General features: G+C 46.0%; 1 protein-coding gene and 1 long non-coding RNA gene across 2 annotated transcripts; one reads left to right on the top strand and one right to left on the bottom strand.

Moving 5' to 3' along the window:
• Positions 1–3,561: 3,561 nt before the first annotated feature.
• Positions 3,562–17,566, bottom strand: LOC136016985 (uncharacterized). Its single transcript, XM_065684808.1, has 20 exons — positions 17,497–17,566; positions 16,679–16,807; positions 15,462–15,591; positions 15,211–15,304; positions 14,333–14,483; positions 13,813–13,975; positions 13,412–13,537; positions 12,540–12,602; positions 11,032–11,154; positions 10,600–10,755; positions 9,900–9,953; positions 9,410–9,627; positions 8,518–8,594; positions 8,231–8,341; positions 7,779–7,865; positions 6,830–6,937; positions 6,508–6,629; positions 6,174–6,296; positions 4,946–4,988; positions 3,562–4,517 (listed from the first exon to the last, which is right to left on the bottom strand). The coding sequence occupies exons 2-20, from the start codon at positions 16,779–16,781 to the stop codon at positions 4,440–4,442; spliced, it is 2,130 nt and encodes a 709-aa protein (XP_065540880.1). The 5' UTR covers positions 16,782–16,807; positions 17,497–17,566; the 3' UTR covers positions 3,562–4,439.
• A 328-nt stretch (positions 17,567–17,894) lies between these two features.
• On the top strand, positions 17,895–20,354 carry LOC136016982 (uncharacterized). The gene is made up of 3 exons (XR_010613796.1): positions 17,895–17,991; positions 18,280–18,447; positions 20,139–20,354. It is a non-coding gene; the product is annotated as an uncharacterized LOC136016982 (long non-coding RNA).
• The last annotated feature ends 5,986 nt before the right edge of the window (positions 20,355–26,340 follow it).

Genomic DNA, 26,340 nt, shown 5'->3' with positions numbered 1-26,340 from the left:
CGTTTCCACAGAAAAAAGCTGCCCAAACTGAGCCCCAAAAGCCTCCCATTGCTGTCCATCCAGAGGGGCTCTGTCCTCACGACAGCACCCCAAAGAGCTGAGGCTCTGGTACAGACACGGGTACCTCCCTGTGCTGGAGCCTTGGCAAATCCCGCTGGTGTCCTGGGCATTCAATAGCCTGGAGGTGAAATGCGTGTTTGTTATTAAGGTGTTGTATGAGATATCTGCCCTAGTGGAAGGTGTCCCTGCCCATGGCAGGGGTTTGGAACTGGATGAGCTTTATGGCCCTTTCCAACCCAAACCAGTCTGCCATTCTATGATTCAATCTCATATATATGTGTGAGTGTATACGTATGTATATACAAAATATATAACATATAATATACATAATTATACATATATATATTTTAAAATCTATCTATCATCTATCTATCTATCTATCTATCTATCTATCTATCTATCTATCTATCCATCTATCATCTATCATCTATCATCATCTATCTATCTAATATATCCATCTAGGATGCCTCTTCCCATAAGCCTTTATAGCATTAACCCACCAGAGCCATTTCTACTGAGCAGCCACTCAATGCCCTGCTACACTGACCTGGCCGAAGGCAAAGCCCCACCAGGAGCCAGCCCTCAGCCTCCACAGGCAATCGATAGTGCTAAGAGCCTCCCGGCAGCCTCCTGGAGCCACCATTCCTCCACCCTGCTCCAAGAGAGGATGCCAGGGCCCGGGCCTTGGCCAGGGATCGATGGGGCTCATTGGAGCCAAACGCTGAGCCCGCGGCACCCAAAGCAACCAATAAATGCCCATTTTTAATTGCAAAGGCAATGCTGGGCTTTGCTTGCTGCAAACAGCCCCACGGTGAGGGGCTGCTTGGGGTGGGTGCAGCTCCGGGCACTCTGCCCTGCTCCAAGCCCTCTATTATGTCTATTAAGGAGGTCAGCGATGCCCAGCGCTGAACCAGAGATTATCTGCCTGTTGACATCAGTCATAATCTCCCCGTGCTGCCTCTAAAAGAGAATGGGAAAGGCTTGGGCTTAATGATGACACCGAAGAGGGGTTGCTGGATTTCTGTGGATTTCCACAATCTGACGGCCGAACAGGGCTGGGGCAGCACATGGTGAATTTAGGAGCCCCCGTTAACAGCAGCCATTAACACAGGGGGTTCATTGAGCTCATCCCAGCCACAGCATCCTTGGAGGAGGCAGGGAGCCTTGTCTTGGCCAGGCAGGGCCTGGACGCGTCTGCCCACCCCTCAGGGGGTCTGGGATGGACCCGGCACAGCAGATTGCGGGGCTCCCATTAGCCACCCCCACCGGCTTTGTAGATTAAAGTATTATGAACTCCTGAAGTTGTACAATATTAATGACCGCAGCCATCTGTCAATCTGGCAGCCAGCAACGAGCTGGGGCTTTACTTTGCTTAGGCCAGTTATTAAAAAGGAGTATTTTTGGTTGGGCAGGCAGCTGGAAGAGCATCCTTTCCATCCCAGGGTAGCCATACGAGGACTTGCACCCCATTCCTTAGTGCTCCCCCCACATTATTTAGGTCTAAAGCAGGGAAGAGCAGCTCCTGAGGTAGGAGCTGAATGGACGGGATGGTGTGTGTGACACGTGTGCGCTGTGCTACACTGTACAGGACCAAAGGTTGTCATCTGAGAGCGTGGGACTGCACTGGCACCGGGTCAGCAGCCCCCATTGCTGTCCCAGTGCAGCCCCAGGTCTGCCTCAGCCCCGGCTGCTGATTATGGCTCTTTGGGACGGTGTTTTAGATAGCTCAGTTCTCTGGTGCATGCTCCAAAGGGATAAACTCATTTTGCAGGTTAATTGGTGTCCTTGGGAGAAACGGCACCAGCACTCACAGCAGCAGAGGTGGGGAAGGGTAGTGCAGGCAGAAGGTTTGGGGATGGCCCCGAGCATCACCCCCAAGTCATTCTAAATTCACCCCCAGCCGCCCTTTTACTTTATGAATTGCCCATTGTCCACATGGACAAGAGGGCAAAGCTGCCCCTGCCATGTACTCTGCTCAGATCTCAGCCTTGGTGGGATGTGCATCCCCATTCCCCCACGAGCAGAGCTGGGAGAGCCACCCAGGGTCTCCAGCAGCACTAGGCCAAGGCATTTACTTGTTTGTTCTTTATTATAATGAGAACTTCCCCTCTGTGGCCCATAAACTATGAGTTTATTAGCAGTGACTTTCAGCAACCCTACCCATAAGCAATCAGCCCCCAGGCAGGTCGCTCACTGCTGATCACAACCCGGGCACGTACATATCGCTCCTGAGCCAAACAATGGCATTCCCATTCCAGGCTTTACCATCAGACAACTCCCCTCTTTTCAGATGAAACTGTATTTTCAATACAGGCACTTAGTTGCAAATGTTGTGTTCAGTGTTTGGCAGCATGAGCTGGGCATAGACTTGCTAAAATGGTCGATTGCTAAAATACAGTATGTGGATGAGGCAGCGCTAGGTGCTCATTTGCTTCTCCAACCTCTGCATTTCTGTTTTTCATGAGCTCTGCTCCTCTCACTTATACCTGGAGCAAAGCAGACAAGATCAGCCTCCGATTTACCTTTAGGGTTACATTAGTCACGGTTTCAGGGCACCAGGAAGATGTTTTGCACTGTGGTTGAGCGTAAGAACTATACCTGCATCTACCCCATCCATGCCCAAAGTCAAGTGTCAGAGAAAGCCTTTTTCTCATACATAAAAGATTATATCATCACAGTGAGGATTATACTATAGATAAGGGCTGCTATAATGCATTAAAATTGAGAAGTAGATAAATAATGAATAGATACGCTATTTACTTACAGTAAATAAGGTGTTCCTAACCCTTTCCTTGTGATGGTAAATCCAGGCTGGAAGGGGGAACAAAACGCCTGCCCTCACCTGCCCCCTCTCCTGCACAGGGTGCCACCCAGAAGCCTACATCCATTCCAAGTTTAGTGTAATGCTGGGGCTGCCTTGGTTTCACTGTTCCCTTTTCACACCCACAGTGAAATGACAGAGCATGATGTAACCGTCAGCACACCCAGGGACTAACAAACTGGATTCTATTGGAGAGCTGGGAACAGGACAGCAGCCAGGAAACATCACGGGGCAGGAATGTGAAGTTCTTACATACCAGGGCAAAGCAGAGAACATGATACAGGGCCTGTGAAGATCAGCGTTTGCAAGTCCCTTCCCTGTCTTTTGTTCTCCCCATTGGACATAACAGGAACAGGGACCTTCTGCTACTCAGGAATGTGAGGTGAGGAAAGGTTATGTAATTAGAAACATGCACGAAACCTGTCTTGGAAACCAGGATGAGATGACACACCACTGTGTCTTCCAGGGCAGCAGAAGGAGCTGTGCTGTGGCCACCAGCAGAGCCACATTCCAGAGGCTCAAGGACCCTTCCTGACCTCTGCTTGTCCTGCCTGAACTGGGAGAGAGCAACCATTTAAAGAAACCCCCCAACCACACCCCCATAAAACAGAGCTGTCAACGACAGCATTTCCATGGAGTTTTACTGGAGACTGTGTTGACTCAAACACAGGGCCCAGATGTACAAAACTTTAACAGCAGCAGTTTATTTAGAACAACAAAAGCTGCAAAAGCCTTAAATGTGCAAAATAAAAACGAATCACAGATGCAGATGATTTCTTCTGCTGCTGCCTGCCAGAGTAATGCAGGCAGGTATCACAGCAGGGCAAAGGATATCAATCGGGCTTGAAATATTTCTTCATTCCTAACTCCACAGGTCAAACATGTACTCCAACTTAGTACTAAAATGAGGCTTTGAAAAACCCACAGCCATCAGCATCCCCTAAGTCACCAACTGCGGGAAATAAAACCAAACACAACCCGCGCCCGCATATGAAACTTGTGCTATTTACTAACAAAACAAGTTATTTCCTGCATGAGGACTCCTCAATCTGCTTTCTTGAAGCAGTAAGAACGCTTCGATTAATGCCCTTCAACCTCAAGAGGAGGTTATTTTCATAATACAAAGCAAAAAGGGTGTGCATTTCAGTGCATGCTGTCACTCACACACCTGGGCAAAGGCAGGATGCCTTGTTTTAACTCTCTGCTCTCTTCGCAGCTCTGCTGCAGATGGCTCGCCCATAGCACATCTGCATAACAACAGAAATAAAGACTCATGCTTTGTGCTTCATCTGTTTACCCCCCTCATCCTAAACACCGACCAGCATCTCTCTGTAGAAGGGCTTTTTAACGAAACTGAAACCCATCCCCATGCTTCACACATGGACCAACAAGAAAGGAAATTCCCTCAACACATCTGTTGATGCAAGGAGCACAGCCTGCTGTTCCCCACCTTCGCCTAGGATCTCATTTTGGATTTGTCTGAGGATGATTTGTAGGGACTCCAGAAGAGATTTCTCACATTGAGACAGCTTGGGAAATACTCCTGAAGTTTGACAGATTACTGATTTTCAAATAGGCTTATGAACTTCGAGACTTCATGATGAGCTGCAGGGCCAAGGGGCAGGTTCCTCAGTTCCTGGGAGGGAAGAGAAATAGGTAGTATACTTCAGTGATTTTTATAATGTCATTATAAACATCAAGGACATATGACATTTAATAGAATCATAGACTAGTTCGGGTCGGAAGGGACCTTAAAGCTCATCCAGCTCCAACCCCTGCCATGAGCAGGGACACCTTCCACTACAGTAGCTTGCTCCAAGGCCCTGTGTCCAGCCTGGCCTTTAGCACTGCCAGGGATGGGGCAGCCACAGCTTCTCTGGGCACCCTGTGCCAGTGTCTCACAGGGAAGAGGTCTTCTTTATATCTTACCTAAATCTGCCCTCTTTTCATCTTATAATTTGATACATGACACATTAAATGTTATATTTAAATATCCAATTGATAAGTAATACAGTTGTCACTGATACACTTTGTTGTTAAGTTCTTATACATACAGATACTCACTGCACTGTGAAAGAAGTTGCAAAGACGCTTTGCCCAAGGACACCTGAAAACCAGATACAGAGTCTTAATCCACTTTCTCATAGGGACACACCTGCCCTCAATTTCAGCCACTCTCAGTTCTGCATTACTCAAGGCTTTACAAAAAGGCCAGTCCAACAACTCACTTTAACTTTCAAATAGAAATGAAATAAGGTATTTTATTTAATCTGCTACACACAGCAAAGGCTGGAGAGAAGAAACTGAAGAATTTCAACTTACCTGCCCATGATTTCCACTTAAGACAGTTACTAAGAGGTGAATTCTCAACATTACTCTGCTGCCAGCAGCTATGTGTGAATTAAAAGTGTCAGAGCAATTACTCTGCCTTCTAGTCTACAACCAGAGAGTCAATTAATTTAGAAACTATTATGTCAATACATTAAAGTCTATCCCTCTAAAGCCTAGAGAGCTTTACTGCATAACACAGGAGAGGGAGGATTACACTTAGAAACAGCTCAAGGTTTCAGAAGTGACACATCAGTGCTCCCATATCATTTGCAATCCAAACAAAGTACTCAGACTCTTTCAGGACTGTTTTCCCCACCCACTGAAGCTTTGTGCTGCTGCAGAGCAAGTGGTGTCTCTTAAAAGATAATGACAGGCACATAATGCTGTCCTCAGTTTGCATAACAGTGCACATACATTCCCTCAATCTTTAGGTTTTGGTGAGGGTCTACTCCCTCCCCACCACGTGAAGTATTTCTTACAAGCTTAGTACTGACCCTGTTCTCCCACGGTATTCTTTACAGATGCACAATGATACAAGTTTTGAGCTACTTTTAATTATTTTCTCTAAATAAAACCGTATACAGTATTAAGCCTCCTTAGATTCCAGTAGCAGCTTTGTTTCAAGTCCTAATTAGAGGTTTTTTGGTTGCTGTTGATGACAGTGATGCTTAAGTAACAGAACTAGACTGTACCCTGTGTAATCTTGATGACTGGTCAGAGTTGCCAAGAGCAGACAAGTTTTTCACAACACTGGGAAGTGAGGAGGCCATTTGGTTGCAACAGGTAACAGAACAATTTCAAGTCTACCCAGAGCATCATGTTCAGTACCTTTACCACTGCTAATGACAAGGAAGAAGAAAAACCAAGAATCAGTTGTGAATTAAGACAGTTAAAAGAAAATGACCATCAGCGTTGCAACACAATCATTCTCTACCTGGCTATGATGAAGATTCACACTTACATATGCAGATTCTCTGTGATAATATTCAGACCCAAGAGGCCAATGGATTGCATCTTCTGATGTCTGCAAGTCAGGAACAGGCAAAGGAATTCACCCACATACACGGGACCAAGGTTTTGCCACCTAAGCAATACAAAACCAGGAAATAGAACACAGCTGTGCAACAGCAGAAACAACTTGCCTACTAATTCCTGGCATCTTATTTGCATTCTTGACTTACCCAAAGCCCTGGGCTGGCTGGTTTCAAAGAGCTAAGGGTCACATCTCTGCTAAATGTTACTGCTGCTCTTACTGTTTCCATAAACAGACAGACAGGGAGCAAGCGTTTACTCACAGCTTTAGCATTGTTGCTTTCTGACAATGTAGATCATTCAAAATCAGGTTGACAGTGCCATCGAGAATGTGTTCTTCATAGGAAAGATGGTCCAATAACAGCCTCAAAGCCCAAAAGTTACTCTAGGAAGAGACAAAGTAAGACCAGTGATCTAACCCAAGTGACAATCATTTCTTAAAAACCCGACTAAACTGAAGGTCAGCAAAGTTAAAGAGGAACAAATCAAGTTAAATGTGTCCAAAATCTCCAAGTTGGTGTTACACAGATTTTGAGTATCATTTGCTTCCATCTTTCAGAACAGAAATCAGTAGCCAGGACTCACCCCAAAAGCCAGGGCTATCTCTAAGAAGGAAGTCAAGTATGGAAGATCACAAAAAACCATCTGCTGTATTGCTTGTACTGCAATAATAAGACAAGCCTCGTGGTGTAACTACAGGGAGAGATAACAAGAAGAGACATGTATTTAAAAGCCCACTTTCCCCACTACTTGCCTACCTCATCCCATCAAATCAGCACTAAATCACTACCATTCCAGATAGACAGGTTAGATGTCAGACATGACATCCATGTGAATCTTAAGGTGGCCAAAAGAAAGGGGAATAGAACAGGTATTTATTTTTGGGAACATCAGGTGAAGCATTCTATAAAGTCCTCCCAGAAATATGAAGCAGAAATAGAATTAAAGGGAAACAAAAAAAAAATGTCTGGCCCAGGAGTCACATATTTGTAAGCTATATTTCCTCTACAGTAGGAAAAAAACAATAGGAAATCTCCTTAGATGTACTGACTGTATTTAATACAGAATATATTCCAAGCCATTTTTAGACATGTTCCACTATACTTGAAACCATTCTTCAAAACAAGTTTAGAAATCCTGAGCTATTCCAAGTTTTGAGCCAAACACTGCGTCAAGTCTCAAAGGGTAGTCTCCTGTTTAAAACAAACCATACAAGATCACCCTGTGAGAAGTTAAGACAGAATCAACTACCACCAGCCCTCCCACTTTATAAATGTATAAATTTGGACAGTTATAAAGCAAGACTTGTCCTAGGTTGTAGATGATGTCAGACCAGAACAAAACCTAATCACTTTCTTACTTCAGATGCCCGCTGTAGCCTTTAGACTGTGTTAAGAACAGTCTTATGACAACTCTTCCCAAAAAAAATCCTCAAGCTCCCTTTAAAAGCATTTAATAATCCAACTGTTTTCAACACTGATTCAAGCACAGTAACACAAACAGTAAATTTTCTTATTGCTATGTGCACACTTACATCAAGAGTGAAAATAGAAGGTGGTAAAGAAACATTAAGTTTTGCCTTCAGGTCCTCCAAAAGGCCACAACTGGCAGCAAGCACCCCCTAAAACACAGGTAATGAGCCACAAGGAGAAAGATGTTCAGATACTCTACAAACAAACAGTGCCCAAGATGTTCTTTAATGTACTATTACATATTTTTCTTAAACTGCTTCGCTATCCATTTTGTTATCTGATCCATCTCAACAGTAAAAGATACAGAATCAGTATCAGGCATTGAGCTGCATGCAGAAGTAATCACTGTAGTATTTAACACTCCTGAATCACAACATTCTGTGCGTACAAGAGTATTTGAGGAACTGTAAAGTTAACCTTAGCATTTAGAAGAACAAGCCAATGCCCACATCAAACGAAGTCTCATAAATCCAAGGCAAGAGGTTCTCCCATTTCACAGGACTGTTTCAGTTACCTTTTGGAAGTCAAGTGGTGGCTCTCTCAGGTATATGGGACGTAGGCGCCCACTTTTTTCCAGAAAATTGCTACTGCCCAAGATCATAACGAGGGTACTCCAGCATTTAGGCTGCAACACAGCAGAGCATTTGTTTTACAAAGCCAAGCCTGTTCACAGAAGCGCAAACTATTCAGAGGTAAAAGGGTTTTGATAGTAAATCCTTGCATTAGGGAAGTAACTGCACAAAACAGGTAATATAGAGAAACACTCGAGGGGCCACAGAAGCACAGTTTTAAGAAACTCACATTCCTGTAGAGTGACATGTTGTTGTAAAGGAGTTTCAGTGCCTGCTTAATCAGAGCACCATCTTTCAAGGGACGCCCTGTAAGAAGAAAAAAATATCCAAACCATCTTATATTTCCCAAATAACTGCAGATTAGGAAATCGAACAGAATACTTAGTTACAGGTATGTTTCTACAGAAACCTAACAAGGAGACAAACAAGTGTCTACAATTGTTTTACAGTATTTAGTAGGTTCTGAACTGAAAGATATCAGCAGTAAAATGCTATTCTGGAAAGCTGTAAAGAACTGAATACAATTTAGACTAAGCCATCAGAGCAGGTGACCCAGAACAAAGTCTTCATTATGTACATCACAGTGCGATACACACTGTCAGTATCTTGTACTTCGAAGAATTCTGCTAGTAGCTGAACATCTCCAAAATAAATCAGAATACCCCTTGACAAGTAGCACACACCAGATGATCACAGTTACCAGTGTCGGAACTAGTGACAGACTGTAATGCACAGACCATGAAACCCTTTCCATCAGAAAGCTTTAATTCTCAAGGTCAAAGCTGAGACATACCACAGTGGTAAGTGACACACTACCTCTAGTCACACCATGATGCAACAGAGAGATTTGTATGTTCATAGGTTGCTTTTGGCAAAACAACTTCACAGTTGATGAAACTAGAGTCTTGTGTGAAGGGTAGCCAAATTATGGTAAACTTCATGCTCAGATATATTCATGCTCAGATATAAAGACATTCTTCCTGCCTGGTGCTATGGCCTATGCTTTAGTCCAGATAATTTATAGCTGGGATGAGAGTCCCTTAGAATGTTATTAATATTAATGAAAAAGTAAAAGCCATAATTAAGATTCTAAACATGCTTAAAGAAGAAATCACACTCGCCAGCTGCAATCCAGAGCCCAGGGTTCTGTATATCATTTCCATCAGGGACACTGCCTGTTCTGAACATCTTCAGATAGACCTCATACTCTAAAGCTGTTAGGCGGCAGGCAGTGCAGCAGGTGAGGCTGCTGGCAGCAAACAGCAGGGAATGTGCAGCATCCATGAAGTTGCCAGATTTACACAGATAGAATGGGATTTTATCCTGCAGGTGTCTTAACCTGGAAAGAGAAAAGGGGTAAGTATTTGATTTTCATTAATATGAAAGTTTTACTATACATTTTATAGATCAAATGACGTTTGACCACTAGTGAGTTACACTGATGAGGCAGAAGTTAGTTGCAATGCAGCATTGCTTTCACTTAGCAAACAGCTGCCAAAATCCTACTGCTTTTCATGCTATTAGTTTATTACACATTGAAGAGAAACAGGTTAGGACACATTCTTAAAGGCAAAGAAATAATTGGGAAGATAAACAAAACACAACATTTACCCTTTGATATCATTGCACTTCACAGCCCTCAGGTAGCGAACAACTTCTTTATAGCTGGGGAGGAAAGAAAAAGATGGTAGAAAAAGCAAGGAGGTGGAAAGCTATATATAGGTCAATAAAACATACTACAATTAATGAAGCAAAACAATAGGTCTTCCTACATAAGATACATTGCACAAGAGGAGACATAACAGGTAGAAAAAGACAGTTGGAATGAAGTTCCAAGAAGCCACCCACTGATTATATCTGTACTCTGGCAAAATAAAACAGGAGGCTGCTTTTCAATTTAATTCTTTAAGTGGCCTGTATTCTTTTAAATGCAGACTTCTGAAGACCCAGAGACCAGAACACACTTTTTTGGCCATCTTCCACCTAGTCAGCCTTTAGATGAACAGAATTTGTTTTGAACATCAACATCTAAAACCTACTGGGTGCATAGAAACAAGGAAATGATCCACTTCAACATTCTTTTTCTGACCCTGAAGCATTCAAAGGCCTTGATTCTGCTTTGAAAAACTTCAAAAAGCTACTGGCCTTCTTGATAAGTAATGGGCACAAACAGCTTCAAACGTGTCTTTGTTTTGCAGGTTTCCCCATTATACAAATCTCAGACCTTAGGAAAACACTACACTGCAATCAGCATCATGCAAAACAAATGATGTGTTCATAAAGATACAAAACACGGCCAAACTGATCTTACTTCTTCTTTTCTACCAGTCTCTCCACTCGAGCCTCTATAACAGAAAGCCACTCCCACAGGGACACTTTTCTTCCTCTCATTATTCTTTGACCAGTGACATTCTGGCCTTTTAGCACAGTGGTCAGTAACACATGATCCCATGGCATAACATTCAAGCTGGAAGTACAAAAAGAAAGTAATTTTCAACCACGGTTTTTTGTACACCACAACTCCTTTTCCCTTAAGCAACATGAAAATTTAGCAATAAAATAGTTTTATATGGACAACTTAGCCATAGGATCAACAACAACTTTTCCTGGTAGGATAGGACAAATACAAAGCAGCTAATACTGAAATCTCCCTATAAAACGCTGATGCCCATTCTATACAGCTGTTTTCACATCAGGCAACTGCATAAAAACATCTTCTCTAAACAACCCGCGAAGAACATACCTATTTGAGAAGCCAAAGCAGTGACATGGAAGTGAGATGGACTGAAAAAAGTTAACAAACTTTTCATGCAAGGATTTGGGGAAGTCACACAACACCAGCATCCTCTGAAGTTGGGTTGTGATCCTGTGTTTTGAAGAGGAAAAAAACCAAAGAAAAATCAAATTCTCTTAAATTTGGAGGAATCACTATTAAGTTGTGGGTTTGGGTTTTAATCCTATGGGAAGCTCTTCTACACAAGTTCAGGGGCTTGGTTTTGGTTAAAAGTCAGACAGTTTGGATCTATACTTGAATTTGTGCTTTAAGATTTGTAGCGAGTAACAGTATTGGTCTTTTATTGCTTTAAACATCAGCGAAACCAAGGTTCTGTGGCCTTAAGTTTTAAAACAAAGATCAGCACTGAGTATATGGAGAAACACTGATGAACCCAAGAAGTAACCTGGTCAACTCAAGCTCCTGGCACCCTCACAGCTACAGAAACCATTTCTCTCCTACCTGACCACCGGATATAACACAAAGGAGGGTTTACTCTTTGAGAATTGGGTGAGGGAGACAAAAATTTCCTTTTCCTTTTCTTTTAAAGAAATTAAATTCAAGAATAGCAATTTAAAATGGAAACTGATAAAGAATTTAGGTTACACCTGTCATTAGTTTCAAATAAGAGGTGAGAACATATAATTGTTTTTGAGGGCTCCTGAAAAAAAGTTAATTCTTAATTCATTAACCTTCTGGTGCAAGTGAATTTTGGGTTAAAGGTGAAATATAAAGCTAAAATGAGAAATGAATTAAGCCAAGTGAGCTCAATGTCCTCATTCATCAGCCTCTAGGGAACAATGCTATGTTACATCCTTGACTACTCCATCCCAGTGGAATACTACAAGGCTGCTGTTTTGGTCTTTAACAGATCACTATTTACTCTTTGGCTTACCAGCCACAAGTATCTACCTGACACCACCTTCTGGTCTGGCCTTGCAGAACACTCCTAGAGTACTGTCAAAAAGTAATCCATCTTCTTGGCTTCATGTTATTCCTCTCTGAAGCAGCACAGAATGGTTTGAATATTTATGTGGCTCTAAATAAAGCCAGTATTGCCCTTGTCCTTCACAGAAAGGAACTAATACTCAACAAAGCTTTTAAACCCCCTGATTTGTAGTGTACAGCTGTAGAACCTGACAGCATGCTCATGAGGCTGACTGATGTACGCTGTTTGTATTCTGTCTGTCCTTACCCATCTGCAATCTACATGCAGGCAGCAGCAAGCTGCTCTTGCTCTGCTCAATACCTAAGACACTACAGTGAGGTTGTGCTCCCTGATAAGGAGCTCCTGATGCCACAGAACCAGAAGATTATACACCTGTGCAGGTTTACTTCTGGCTTCTAAGAGCCAAAGCATTCACTTTCTTTATGCTTTTGAATAGAAGTCATTTGGAATTTATTTTAAATGCAAGCAGAAAGTCTGCACCCAGCAACCACCCCTTTGTCCTCTCATCATATGGCAAGATAAGTCTTACCTTTGCAGCAGACAAGGGACAGCAATCTTTAAGGAAGAAGCGTGACCAAAGTTCTGCCAGTTTCTAAGAGGAGGATAAAAGCCCTAATTAATGTTTGTCTTGTTTTCCTGCCTTTGCCCTCTTCTCTATAAACAACTCTTTGAGAAAAACCCACCCTGACTTCTCCTTTATAAAAAGCCTTGATTTTAAGCCCCAAACTATATTGATTTTCCAGTGCAAAGCTCTGCAGCTTTTGCTCAAGCTACAGTAATCAAGCATGAAACAGCCAGGATATAAACAAGAAAATAAACAGCACCAGTAGTAAAGGCTGAAGTATCTAAACTCTGGTTGTATTATGTTTCATGCAGTCCTCCTAGCTGACAGGGCAGCCTCCAGGCTTACAGGAGGCAACTAAAACTTATTACCCAAGGAACACATCACATCCTCCCTTCCTTCCAGGTCTGAAGCAGATGTTTCTTCACACAGTGCAGCTTGTGCACTCTCCACTCAGGAAAGCTCCCTTGCCCCTGTGCCTTCTCCTGGGGAATTAACCCCACCAGACACCATCTGCTGTCTATCAGCCTCCCACCTCCCAGTTCCCCTCTCAAATTCCTTCCCCTTGTTGGAGATTATCTCCCTTCCTCATGACTCAATCCTACTTAACTTCTTCCTCTCACATCCAACCTTTAACCTCCTCTTTTCCCCAGAAGCCCTCCCCATAATCAGGCTCATCTCTCCCTCAGGTGTGCTCAATTTCCTCCCACTGTACTGCAGCCAGAGCTGTGAACTTTACACCATTCTTACCCTTAATAAATGGAAAACCAGGACTCTTAGTCTCCTCCCTCTCAGGAGCAAATGAAGATCACGCACTAGAAGTGGAACTGGATACTTACAAAACAGGGTCTTTATGAAGTGCTATCTCCTTAGCTGCTCCCAGAAACATGACAGCAGTAGCTTTTGGATTCTCTTTTTCTGCCTGATTTAAAAATCTTGTTACCAGTGTAAAAACTCCAGAATACCTAAGAAAGTGAAGTGGTCTATAAGATAAAGTGCCTGCAATGATGGACTTCAAAAACAAGTGGCAATTACAACCATTCTACAGATAGAGAGCAAACTGACTTGCCTCTCCTTGAAAAGCCTCTCTAACAACTGAATGGCTCATTGGCCAAGTAAGTTCTTCTCAACTCTTCCTGCTGTATCAGGTGCAGCAATTCCACTTACCACTTCACCAAAGGAAGTCAAACTTGCACTGAGCAGCATATACTGCTAGTAGCTGAGTTCTGTTGTCACTTACTTGTATACAACCTCCATGCTGCGTGATCTGCAAATATCGCATTGCCCAGGGGGGAGTTTTGGGAGGCAAAAGCATTCATGTTGTGCGGGAAGAACTTCTTCTCCAATCAGATACTTGTTATACTCCACAGAAAGTTCCTGGATAAACTTTTGCAGAAGATCTCCTAAGAGAGCAGAGGCAGATGTGAAATCTAGTGCAATATTTAATCTTTTCAAAACAAAAAGAAACACAAAGACAGTCATAGGCACCCTGTAAAATACTTTTTGTTGCTCACACCCAATCTTATTGCTCAGGAAAGCTTTGTTGCTTCTTTGGGAGGAAAGCAGGAAAGTGCACAAACTGCACCTGCAGACCTGTGTCTACTCTGAGTATAGCCCAGAGGAGTAACAGTAAACTGCTATCATAAAAATCCACCAAGTCTTTTCAAGGAGAGTTGTGGACCAGACAAGATGCCCATCAAGCCCCAGACTGAGTAGCCACAGTGAGTCACATGTCCCAGGACAGTATGATGTGTACTTACCACCACGCCGAAGATCTGCATCTATATCTGTGAGCTGCAAATTGAACGTTACAAGGATGCCAGCCAAGGCACAGTCACGTCGATCCTTCCAAAACTTGCTTTTGTTGTGTGCATTGCAGTGGCAGAGGGCAGCGATTGTCCAGTTCTCACACTATTTCATAACACATGAAAAACAGGGAAAGGTTGTGGGTTTTTTTCCTCTCCCAGATGAGCAAATCAAAAGTCAGCTCCTCCGAGTGAAGGTCTACAGTTCACTTTACAGACCCAGGCCAAGCCACAGTGAAGTATTTGGACAGTCAGGGCAAGACAATAACAACTTGATATCATGGCTAGCAAATAAAGCCCATAGTAATTTCCTATCATGCCTGAATACCTTACAGAGACACTTCAGGTTGGCACCCTCCCCACTGTCACTTGGTGACACAGCACTGTCTTTGCAAGTTCACCCTCCCTTCCGAAGTTTTCCAAGACAAACTCAAACAACCCAACCCCACACATCCAATTCCTTCAACTCCCTCCCTCTATGTTAGGACAGTCTAAAAGCCTGATATTTCTCTAGCACAGTGAGAAGCACCCTGATTTAGTAATTTGAATACAAATGAAATACACTGTGTGGCTAACGCAAACAGCAGGTACAATTGCTCACACCAAGTGAGTATCTACTCCAACAACTGGCTGGACTAGCAGAAGTAAACCCAGCCAGTGACTATGTTTGTAGAAGCTTTGTGAAGAGATAAAGATTTAGGAGAGGACCTGTTAAAATTAAATTTCATCTATCATTTATTCTTTAAGTGTGCTCAGGAGCCATTTCTTTTTCAGACGACTGTTGAGGAATGGAGTTTGCCCAAAGTTGTGAGATCCTTGATTACAATTCTTACCTCAGAAGCTAGCTTATCACAAACATAGCAGTAGCACTGGTCACAAATATCAGCATTCTTCTCAAGGGGTGAGCATGTATCACATTCCGTTCGTCTACAGAGTGGAAAAGCAGGAGGTTATTTGTGAACCAAGTTCATGCTTATCCAACTCTATTGCTTTCAGCTGCTAAAAAGTTAACAAGGTTACTTGGTAAGATGGACTAAATGTGGAAAATGAACCCGCCCATCCACCTCCCCACCACTGAGCATACTTAAACGGGTGCGTTGTACAGTCGTGTCTTGCATGAGGCATCACATTAGCTTTTTTGCAGAAAGTAACCACTAGATCACATTCCTCATCCACAACTTCCTCAGATTTCTCCTCCTTTGGAACAGGATTCTCTGTAGACAAGATGCAGCGTAAGTCAGTACAAAGGAAACTAAAACTTCATTACAAATTCATCCGGCTATTGTGACATTTAAGTTTGAAAAACACTTTAAGGCCCAAGTTTTCTGATGGTTTCATACAATGCCAGTAAGAATGGGTGTTGTGGTTTAAGCCCAGCTGGTAACTGAGCTCCACACAGCCACTTGCTCACTTCCCCGCTTCTTCCCCTCCGCTCCTGGCGGGATGGGAAGCAGAATCAAAAGAACGTAAACCCCATGGGTTGAGATAAGAACAGTCCAGTAACTAAAGTATAATACAAAACTACTATTAGTACCACCAATAATAATAAGGGAAATAGGAAGGGGAGAGAACATAAAACTAAAAAGGGAAGGGAAAATCCCAACAATAAAAACAAGTGATGCCCAATGCAATTGCTCAGCACCCACCAACCCAGCCTGACCCAAGCAGTGATCTGAGCCTTCCAGGTGACTCCCCCCAGTTTCTATCATGGGCACGATGTGCTGTGGGATGGAATATCCCTTTGGCTAGTTTGGGTCAGGGGTCCTGTTTTTGCTTGCTCCCGGCTTCTTGTGCCCCTCCTCACTGGCAGAGAATGAGACTGAAAAGTCCTTGATCAGAGTAAACTTTACTGAGCAGCAACTAAAACATCAGTGTGTTATCAGCACTGTTCTCAGGCTAAAGCCAAACCAGCTCTGCACCAGCTACTAAGAAGGCAAAACCCAGCAGTTACAGCTGAACCCAGGGCAATAGTACAGTGACCTGGGACAAAAACTTCCTGACACCATCAAAACAGAACTAATGGAATCAAAAAGGATCCAACTGACATGGAAAAGCCCAATCTCAGCTCAGTTTATAACAGTTTGAAGCAGAACAGCCAAAAGAATCTCAAAAGTTGTGAAATAATAGGAGTTCCTCCTGGTTCTATTTATATGTGAAACATCTTGTTTTCATAGCGGAAAGACTCATTTTAAGCATATCAATAATTTATCATTTATAAAGATAGCTTTATAATGAATAAACTTCAGTTTATTTCCAAAGCTCTTTACAGAACGGTCTCAACAACAAGAGCACAGCACTTACCCAGAGGGTCCACCACCATAACTGGGCTCCCCAGCATGCCCTCAGCCTCATCATCACTGATCAGAATTACGCTCTGCTCTTCCTCTTTTTTCGATGGCCACATGGTTATCAAAGTCCACGGAAAATCAACTGTTTGAGAGCAAACGGGCCACAAAGTTAGTGCTTCCTTGGGAAGTCCTCTCCTCAAGGAGGGAAATGAAAATCCTTCTCCCTTTATGTGCGCGAAGCTATGCGAGGGACGGTCAGTGCTCAGTACAGCCAGCAGCTCAGAGAACACTGCGGATGCCACCCAGAGCTGAGAGAACGCTATAAGAAAAGAGGAGGTGGGGGGAGAAAACCACCCCAAACCATTCGAAGTGCTGATCCTTCGGTTTGGTGGGCACCTCTACGAAACAGCTCGCTAACAGCTGCTGTTCACCGCAATTCGAACCGCAGAACTGGGCTGGAAAAGGCCTTTGAGGCCATCAAGTCCAACCATCCCCCGAGGCCACCGAGGCCTCGTCTCCACGGGGGTGAGCACTCGCAGGGCCGGTGCCTGCGGCCCTGCCCTGGGCACCCTTTGCGGGGAAGAAAGCCGAGCTGGAGGCCCCAGCGCTGCCCCTGCTCCTTCCCCCCCTCAAACAAACACCGCCATCGCACCCTACGGCGCTCACACAACGGCCCCGGCCCTCCCTGACACCAACCGGTCTCTCCTTCTTTTCACCCTCACCTCAAGCACGATCCTCGCCCCCCTCAACTGCTTCCTCCTTCTCCCCGTCGGCCACGCAGCACCCCCGAAAACAGCCTCCCCCCTCACTGCTGCCCCGCCGCCCTCTCACCGCTCACCCCCGCTCCGCCAGGCCCAGCGCCCCCCAACCCCGCCACTATTTGAACACACAACTCCTTCCGCGCGGCTGACCGCGGAAGGGGTCCACGACGTACCGCCCCCCCGCGCTACTTCCGCCCTGACGGCGGCGGGGCGGCCATTTTTAGTGAGGGCAAACCGCCCCCTCCACACCCCCCCCCCACGTTTAGAGAGGGGGAGGTGTGCGGCCGCCATGTTTAGTGAGGGCAAAGAGCGCCGCCGCCATGTTTAGAGAGGGCGAGGTGCGCGGCCGCCATGTTTAGTGAGGGCAAACCGCGCCGCCGCCACGTTTAGAGAGGGCGAGGTGCGCGGCCGCCATGTTTAGTGAGGGCAAAGCGCGCCGCCGCCATGTTTAGAGAGGGCGAGGTGCGCGGCCGCCATGTTTCGTGAGGGCAAGGCGCCCGGCGCAGTGCGGGCACCGCTCCCGCAGCGGTGGGGCTGGTTGAACAAACGCTTCCTCGTCTATAGGGTATCGAATGAGAGGGAAATGGGAACCAGCGTAGGGTTCTTTTGACGTGTGAGGCCGTGCAGGAGGGGAAGAGGGAGGAGGTGAACCCCACTGCCCTCCCTATGGTCTTTGTGGGGTGCAACGGCCCCACAGAGGAACCGGCCCCGCACGCCTCCCCACAGCCGGGAGTGTTGTCTGCATCCCGGACACGCTCATCCCCAGCCCCCGCGGCCGGGACAGCAGGGGCTGGTGGGGGAAATGCTTTTACTGCATGCGGTCAGCCCTAATCGCCACCCTCTGTCGCGACAGGGTCAGCCTGTTGCGATCCCAGCGGTGAGGAAGGAGCCCCATGCGGCAGCTGCGCTCTCCCTGGGAGCACTAGAGGGTACCAGAGCTCTACGCAGGCTCAGGCAGGACCCGGACAGCAGAACGGACCTCGGGAGCGTGAAACGATGTAAAGCTGCGGTAGTATAAATAGTATGGAAAAGTAATCGCTTTTCCTATGGGGAAAAAACAGACGAGGGGTTGCGAATAAAACAAGGACATTGGTGGTGTTCAGGCAACAAGCGGAATGTATTTGTGGTTAAAAATGATCAGCAAAGGGACAGTACCTGGGAGGGACTCACTCGAAGGCTAATTCACAATGAATGTCTCATTACTGTTAATTAGAATCATAGAATAGTTAGGGTTGGAAAGGACCTCAAGATCATCCAGTTCCAACCCCCTGCCATGGGCAGGGACACCTCACACTAAACCATCCCACCCAAGGCTTCATCCAACCTGGCCTTGAACACCGCCAGGGAAAATTAGCTAAGGACAAGCTAAGAAGTATTTTAACCTAAGCAGAAACTGCCATTAAATCACGAAACTTAATTCCTCGTATAATTAATATTAGGGCTATTCAAACAGCACTCAGTGATCACCTTCTCTGTGAGCACATTGCAATGCACTGCCTGAAAGGGGAATGTGTTAAAACAAGAAGCCTTCCTGCACATGGGTACGTATTCCGTGCATAATCCTGAATGTCTCCGCAGCTTTCAACACACGTGGGCAAAATGCCTCCAGTTTCCGTGCTCGCAATGAGGAATCTAAACCTGACACCTAAAGAGGTAGCTCTGGTAGGGAGAGCTTTCAGTAGAGACAGCATTTCCCTCAGGCAGTCGCCCCTGTAGCATCGACAGCGTTTTAGCAGCCCTGGGTAACTCAACGCAGCAATTTAGGTGGTGAAATGACGTATTGAGATAGCGGGAGAAACAACAAAGGCAGGGCTGGCACTCGGCCACAAGCGTTTTGCTCTCATGCAGAAGCCCTACAAGATGAGGAGCTTATGGCTAAATATGGTCAGGACTTTAGTGCTGTGCCTCATCCAAAACACAGCAACGCTGGTGTTTCCTCTCTTTCCCGATGAAGACTTGGCGGCATCGGCCTATTTTTAGTGGTGTGGGTGTAAAATATGTGGGTTACGTTTCACATCGCCTGAGCTCAGTCTGCTCTGCCATGGCGGGGTTCCTGCCCAGACCTCGCAGAGCTCAGCGTCTGGGATTGACATCATAGGCTCCTGCTTCGCGGGCTCTGTCTGCTTCGTTCGGGGTGAAGAGGCAGCTCTCCTGCTCCTTGAGCCTGTAAGGCGAACATGGTGCCCCATGCTGAGCTCCAGGCTGTGAGCTGAATAACCCAAGGATAGAGCATCCCACAGAGGACCAGTGATGAGGCTGCTGTTTGATCCATTTCAAGCAGCCAGCCAGAACTGATCCATAAAGCACTAAAAATGCCTCAAAATACACATGGAAACGCAAACAAGATTCTTCTGTTCATGTTTCAGCATGAGAGCAACAGCTTTCCCATCACCTCACAGCACAGGTTGCTTTGCCGTGTGCTTCCCCTGCCCCTTCCTATGTGAAGGGAGCTGGAGCTCTGCAATGCTGTTTGCTTGGCCTTGGAGCGACATAGGGCTGTGTTTGTCAGCTGCATGGAATGGGGGTAAAGATCCAGGGATAAAGGAGATGAGGGTGTATTTGGGGATAGCTGAAAAGCCCAGAATAAAGAAGTGGAACATTGACAACAATTAGCTGTGGGCTGGAAGGTGGAACATGCAGGAAGGGAATACATGATGCCCTGCATCATTAAACTGCTGCAGATTATTGATGCTGTGCCTATTGCTTCCCCAGAGGGATAAAATAAGAGGTCCCCAATTGGACCCACATCAGCCCTGCCTGACAGGAGCAGCCTGGACATTAAGTGAAGATGCAGAAGACTTCTGCTCGCTGGGAATGAGGACCGGGGGAGTGGGTTTCTATCCACCAGCTCCTGAGGTAGAATTTCTCTCTGACCGCAAGAGCAGAGCTGTGGAGCGAACAGACCATTAAAATGTCTGTGCAAAACAATTGTCACGTCCCATTTCTATTTGCTGCTGCTTCATTCTGCTGAAAGGCAAAGGCCCGTTTGTACCTGATGACAGGCTTGGGATAGATCAGTTGACTGGAAAAGGCTCTGAGGATTGAAACCTACAATTCCACATGGACAAGTGCTAATCCATCAGCCTGCTGAGCCCAACCAAGGTGCCGCAGGTCTTCCCAGGCACTTGGAGCTGACTCGTGTCATGGCTCTTGTGCTTGTTTGGCCCCAAAAAGGGATGTTCAGTGTTGGAACTGTGAAAGAGATCCTTATAACTGAGCTTCTGGGAAAAGAGTTGCGGTCTTTCCTAGCTGCCTTTGGCATCTCTACAGATTCACTGCCTCTGCTAATGGGCAAACTTTCCATGGTGACATGAAGGCGGGTTCCCCCTCGCTTTAATCTTTGAAGTGCCTCCTGGTACATTGCAATGGGCTGACGAAGCGTCGTCTGCTGTACGGAATCAGCTCTGCTCAGGTTTCATAAGAAAACAGGACTTACGTGATTATAACGTGTGTATGAGTGAATGACGGGCCCTATTTGTATCCTGATGTTGCTGAGATGGGAGGAAACCATCCTTGTTCTCCAAAAAGCGGCATCCAAGAGGAGGAGTTGAGGAAAAAACATGCCTTACAGTGCAGGAGGAGAGAAATGGTGGCAGAGCAAGGAAAAATGGGTTAGCTTGGAGCCTGACTTAGTGGCCTACCTCTGTCTAAATAAGAAACAAGCTTTAACTTGAACGCTGATTTTGTGAGGAAATGAGATTTCTGTGGTGATAGCCCCGTAGGTGTAAGATTCCCTCACAGCCCCAACCCTTGGGAATTACTGAATTCTGGTGCCCATTTCAACCAAACGGACAGCAGGTGGAAACCCCAAAGGTAACAAGTTCCTAAAAGTACTGTGGTAAGAGATGTGCAAGAGAGAGAAACCGTCCACCTGTGACTCTCTGAGCTCATAAAACTTCAAATCCAGGAAGAGATGGGGCAAAAATTCCCAAACCATGGAAAAAGCTTGGTAGTACTCATGCCTATGAGACACCAGAGAGTCCACACGGGATGAGATGCCTAAGGAAGGGACTCTGGGCAGCTGATCAGGCAGGAATTGCTCCGGGTGAGTTATTCATGTCTTTTTTCCCCACGTGGCTTTTCTGGTGTGTAAGAAGGGATGAAAGCCTCAGTACAATTCAAAGCCCATCAACCATGAGGCAGGAATCCATTGGAAACTAACAGGACAATGTGAGTTTTATAATGCTTGAAAGAAAATGGTTCATTTAGCTCTTTCCCCTTGTAATGTTTCCTTCCCCAAGACCAAGTAAAGCCGAAATGAGATGCCGTGAGAAAGACTGTTCTCAGGGTGTTTCAGGCCCTGTAAAAGTGGTCTGGTTTGATGGCTTTCAGGGGGACAGCAGCCAGGCCAGGCCGGGGGAATCACAAGGACCCACCAGTGCTAATTCCCCTTCGGCTCGGAGCCAGCCTGCGTGCTGGCCGGGAGAGAGGAGAAGTGGAGATGCTCCCTACCTCGGCACAGCGGCAGCCAAGAGCTCTCGATGTAAGAAACAGATGAATGTGAACCACGTTGGAATGCCTTCAACAATCTGCTAGCACTCTGCTCCCCGCCGAAAGCCCAGTAAATCCCCTTCGCATTTCAGGCTCCTAGAGAGACCCTGAAATATTATCAGTGCTCTTTGACACTCTACCTGCCCCTCATCCCACCTGGCTTTCTACAAAATGCATTTCCTCTGCTTTCAGGACAAACTCCCCCCCTTCAGGTTCATGCAAACCCTGACACTTCTCTAGCACGAGGGTGATCAAGGCTCCTCCATTTGATATTTGGTATTTTAATAGGGTTTCCTTTTAGACCTTTAATGAGTTTTTATTCCCCTTTGTATATCAGACGCTTCAGTCCGACCGACAGCTTTACTCACCCCATGTGGAGTAATATGAACAGTCAGGACAACCTTTTATTCCTGTGGCAAGCTTTGCTCTGCCAACATTTTTCCTTCACTCGCAGGCAGGGGGATGTGTTTTGACCCTTTCCTCACCGCCCCTTCACCCATCTTCCAGCCTTGGAGCAAGGATGTTCCCCTTGCTGTGGCGGCAGGAACCAGCCCTGCTGTCCATGCTCTCCAACGCCTGCAGCTCTGGATCAAGGATTGAAAACAACCCAACAAACCCAAAACAAAAGCAAATGTGGGTTTTGGCTCATCTGAGCAGCTGAGTTTTGCTACTTCAGCCTGGGCCCAGGCTTGCAGGATGTTTTATTTCAGCTTGCAGTGAGTGGGTCAGGCTGCGGCTGTCCTCATGCCTTTGGGGAGCTCACGGGCCATGTAGGTCTCTGGTGTCACGGTCATGCTGCAAGGTCAGTGGGAAAAAGCGTGTGCCTGAGCTGCTCGTGGGTTTGAGGCCATCCCCACTGGTCCTGGACTAAGTCAAGAGGTGCCCAGATCCTGCTTTCCTTAGCCATGGATGACAAGCAGTCACTGACACCGTGCAGGAGGGGTGTTGCAGGATGCTTGGCTGGACTTACGAAGGATTACACATGCCAGGGTGGGTGCTGCACAAATAAAGAGATGTCAGTCCTGGCCCCCAGGTCCCACTGGTCAAACAGTGGGTGAATGCGAAGGGAGCAGGGCATGAAAGAGGGGGAAAAAGGCAGAGCCACTGTGAGAAATTGGGAACACACCTGTGGATGGGCATGGAGCGAGCCCCTGCTCCAAGTGATCTCGAGGTATTGGCAGTCTTCAGCCGCAGGGATTCATGGCAACGTGAAAAGGCAAATTTTGGGGTAAGAAAGAGGACTTTTGGGAACACTCTTTTGGATGTTTTGTCCTGCATTTGGGAGCAGGGGACATGTGTGTGCCTACTGCTGTCTGCAAGGCAGGCAGAGTGGCTTCAGGCATTTCTTGTGTTTAATCACACAGGTCCAGTGGAGTCACAGACTTTAAAAACACATGCCATTAAAGGTTACATATTAAGCAGGGCTTGGTTTTTTGATGTCGCAGAAGGCTTACACTCATCTGCTGAGAATTAGGAGGTTATTATTCTGCGGAAGCTAATCCAAATTGCCTGTTATCCATAGGCAGAAAATTAAAGGAATATTTAAGCCCATTCCACAGATTACAAACTCAGTGGCATAGCTCTGCAACCAGTAGTATTAGTATCTTGCATTTGATAGTTGCCAATAATTTAAGTCAACTGTTTAACATCTGGCATTACTATATAATGTCTGGCTTAAGCTGTAACCTTCCCCCCCCCCCCCCCCCCCCGCTTTTAAAAAAGCTTTTTCTGCTTTGAGAGCATTTTGATTACTAAAGCCCTTCCCAGGACAGATTTATCCTGTGATTTAACATTATGTGATGGAGTCTCATTTTGAATCAGTTGAATAATTGGCAGCGACTTTGGTATTAAACTGATTCATGATGTACATCCAGGCCCTTCAATAATTGAACATTATTGTCTTTATAATCGAAACCCTTTTTGCCCATTAAAAAGTATTGGAAACAGTCTAGTGATCTGCTTTGATTAAAAATAAAGTGCAGAGGATTGGGAATGATGAGGGATGGTCAGTCTTCCCCTTGGGTCAGCTGAAAGGCATTGCTTTGGCTCTGCACAGCACCAAGCATGGGCTGACGTGCTTGGTGGTTCGCTAACCAGCAGTAACTGCGGCTGCACAGGGATTTGAACAGTCTCCATCCAAGTGACGAGCACAAAAATACACCCATTACCCCACCAAGCACTGGCAATATCTTTGTGCTCACCGAGCAGTTGGTCCAGGAGCAAGGCACGTGGCTGAGGACAGCACGCAGCACCCCTTGCCAAGCCCATCAGGTAGCCAGGGATGTTCTCCCCATGACGGTGTCCAACAGCCTTTGTCTCACTGCAGGGTCTTGGAAGAAAACACTGCGCAGTTTTGATCTCTTCTGTTTGGAAAGCTCTTAATTATGATCAATAAACCTGGGTGAGAAACCGAGGCAGTGCATTAGAGGAGATCTATCGCTCTCAACACCACCGAGGGACTAAGGGAGGGTGCAGAAGGTGCTTTGGGTCCCAGCGCCACCCGGGAGAGGAAGGCTCAGCGCCGCGGAGCCTCGGCACGCCAAATTAAAAGCTGTCCGGTTCACACTCCACTCTTCCCCGGCCTTTGGCAGGGGCTATGATATAACAGGTTTTGCATAGCTGCTAGACATCTTCCTAATAGTATCCCCTGTGAATTCTAAATTTCAGTCACAGCCTCTAAATTTTCATTAAGAGCAGTCACACAGAGAGGATGATGGATTAGATTTTATTGTTGGAAAATCTCCAGATAAAATTAAAGTGCTTCTTTCTTTTCTGAAACCTTTACCTTTCCCCTGTGGTGCCCTATAAATAAGGTATCAAATAATGTTTATCCTTTTGAGTTCTGCAATCTTACATGTTTCAGACTTACTCCTGACCGCTCTCCTGCCTCTTCAGAGATGTCACTCTTCAGTTAAAGACACGCTACCTCATGGACTTTGCTTTATTGCAAAGCAGCCTCACTTTGTGCCCCAGCAGCATTTAGGAGACTCCACTTAAGCCCAGGTACGTATTTGTAAATACATCGTTGTCTCCTGCCTTTTCCTGGAAGGTTTTCTTTCATTTCCTTCCTCCTCCCCATCCAATTCCCTATGTCCTTACTTTTTTTTTCCCTGGCTCTCCATCCTCTCTGCGCACATCTAATCTGTCCAGCTTGCAGACAGATGAGACACCACTTTGGTATACGCCGCGATCATGGGGCCCACTTTCTGCTGGGAACCAGCCGCTGCCTCCAATAGCCAAACCATGATAAGTGGTATCCGCTCCCACTGCCCCTGGCCAGCAGATTTTTATAGCAGATGTTGTTTCTTCCTACAGTGAAAAGGAGAGGAAAAAACCCCGTGTTCTTTTAAGACCGAGATCTTAAACAGTTTTAGATGCTTTTAGCCTTCACTTAACTAAAAAGCAAGCGCCCTGCAGGCGGTTGGTAGGAAGCCTTCAGGAGCTGGTAATGCTGGCATGATTCATACTGGTGTCAGCTCGTTTAAATTAAATTCCACGGGGATTTATCCAGCAAAGGCTCCGAAGGAGTTTTAGGCAGCATCCCCCACCCCGCTCACTTCACAGCATCTTAAATGAATACAGTGCAAAAAGACCAGGTCTGCACCAAGACAAATGGCTGGTTGAGAGAGGAGCTTTTTGGGGTACCAAATGGGAGGAAGGGTCCCTGCTTCCCACCATGAGCACAGGGAATCAACAGCCATAAGAGGAAGACAGAAAAGCAGTTTTTCTGCTGGTGTAACACAAGCCATCACTGTCAAAGGGGCTCCCCGTGTCCTGAATTACAGTCCCATGTGGGGACTCAGCCCTGGGGGTTATGTGACTTAGCCTAGGTGACCTCAAAGGACATTCCCCATCCTCAGCAGGGCTGCAGCCAGCAGCAGGACTTCCCAACCCCACAAGGCTATGGATGATTTACCCTACTTGGATAGGAAGATAATTCGCACTACCAGAGAGCCAAGCCAGCTCCTTGTCTCAAAGATCCACCATGGATCAGCTAGGGCTCAGCTCCCTTGATGTCTACAGAGAAGGTGGAAGGATTTCCAAGAGCACACGCTATCCTTCTCCTCCTTACAATGCCTCTCCCCAGGAGCATGCAGGGAGCTATCAGCACAGGTGATGTGTGGATGTCAAACGCCTTAAAAATCGTAAGAATTTGACTCACTTGCAGCATTTGGGCATCAGTCTCTTGGTTTTCACTCCAGCTTTGATTAGCCACCACTGCCCTAAGGGCTGGTTAACAGAGAAAGGCCTCCAGGGCCCACCGGCACCCATGGCAGTTGTCTCTGTAACTATTTCCCTTTTGTCAAGAGCTGCCTCAGCACCGTTCTCACACCAGTGGAAAAATCATCCACAGGCTGGGAAGCAAACAGAACAGGATCCGAGTCTCATCCTCTCTGCTGCATTTTAATGTCATCCCAAAGGG

Source organism: Lathamus discolor, chromosome 6 (genome assembly GCF_037157495.1).
Source record: "Lathamus discolor isolate bLatDis1 chromosome 6, bLatDis1.hap1, whole genome shotgun sequence".
Taxonomy (NCBI): Eukaryota; Metazoa; Chordata; class Aves; order Psittaciformes; family Psittacidae; genus Lathamus; species Lathamus discolor.
The sequence above is the reverse complement of the archived record's forward strand: the minus strand, read 5'-3'. Positions and strand labels throughout refer to the sequence as shown.